This window comes from Etheostoma spectabile, chromosome 20 (genome assembly GCF_008692095.1).
Source record: "Etheostoma spectabile isolate EspeVRDwgs_2016 chromosome 20, UIUC_Espe_1.0, whole genome shotgun sequence".
Lineage (NCBI taxonomy): Eukaryota > Metazoa > Chordata > Actinopteri > Perciformes > Percidae > Etheostoma > Etheostoma spectabile.
This window is the reverse complement of record NC_045752.1, coordinates 26,042,291-26,042,996: the sequence shown is the minus strand read 5'-3', so window position 1 is coordinate 26,042,996 and position 706 is coordinate 26,042,291. Positions and strand designations below refer to the sequence as shown.

The 706-nt window shown below is 37.5% G+C and overlaps 1 protein-coding gene across 1 annotated transcript in view; it reads left to right on the top strand.

The window, feature by feature from the left end:
* Window positions 1-240: 240 nt before the first annotated feature.
* The window catches only part of ak7b (adenylate kinase 7b), a gene marked incomplete at its 5' end in the record, with an annotated part of 11,533 nt that continues 11,067 nt past the window's right edge, over window positions 241-706 (top strand). The window contains 1 exon segment of the mRNA XM_032500629.1: window positions 241-496. Within this exon segment, the coding sequence (XP_032356520.1) occupies window positions 266-496 (231 nt within the window).

Below are 706 nucleotides of genomic sequence, written 5' to 3'. Positions count from 1 at the left end.
CTCCAAATAAATAATGTAGACTTCAGCACCCACAATTCTAGTGAGTTACTGCTTGCATTTGTGCAACAAGCAGTGTATGTTGAATGTAAATATGTAAATAGAGTAAATATGATGAAATGCAGCTAACGTTAATGTTGTGGTACTACATTGAGGCTAGTCATTTTTCATATGGTGTATCAGTTTATCTACCTCTACCCAATAGAAACCGTTTAAATGGCTTTAATGGTAATATCTTTTTTTTTTTTTTGTTCTTCTTTTTTTTTTAATGGTAATATCTCAGCACAAACACCACACTTCCGCACTTTGCTGCGCTAAGATGCTCGTGTCGCTGGCGCGAAAGGGGCAACTCCATGGCAACGGGAAACCAACAACAGTAATTTACGTTACCTGTAGACAGGCTAAAATGGAGGAGCAGAGGATGGAGAAACTCAAGCTGTCGCCCAAAAAAGTTTTTATCAACAACATAGACTCATACGCTTCTAAAAATATTGCCAAGGTAATTATACTTCAATGTGGAAAATAGGAATAGAGTTAGTTACGCTGTAGTTAACGTTAACGTTAGTCAGCACTGCAGATATTTAAACGTTAACGCCCAGCTAACAATTTTTGGTTCCAAGAACGTTCTGAGAAGTTTTTGGTTGTGGGAACGTTTCCTGAAGGTTTGTTTTGGTTGTAGTTTGGTTGTCTGTTGGTTAATTGGAAGGTT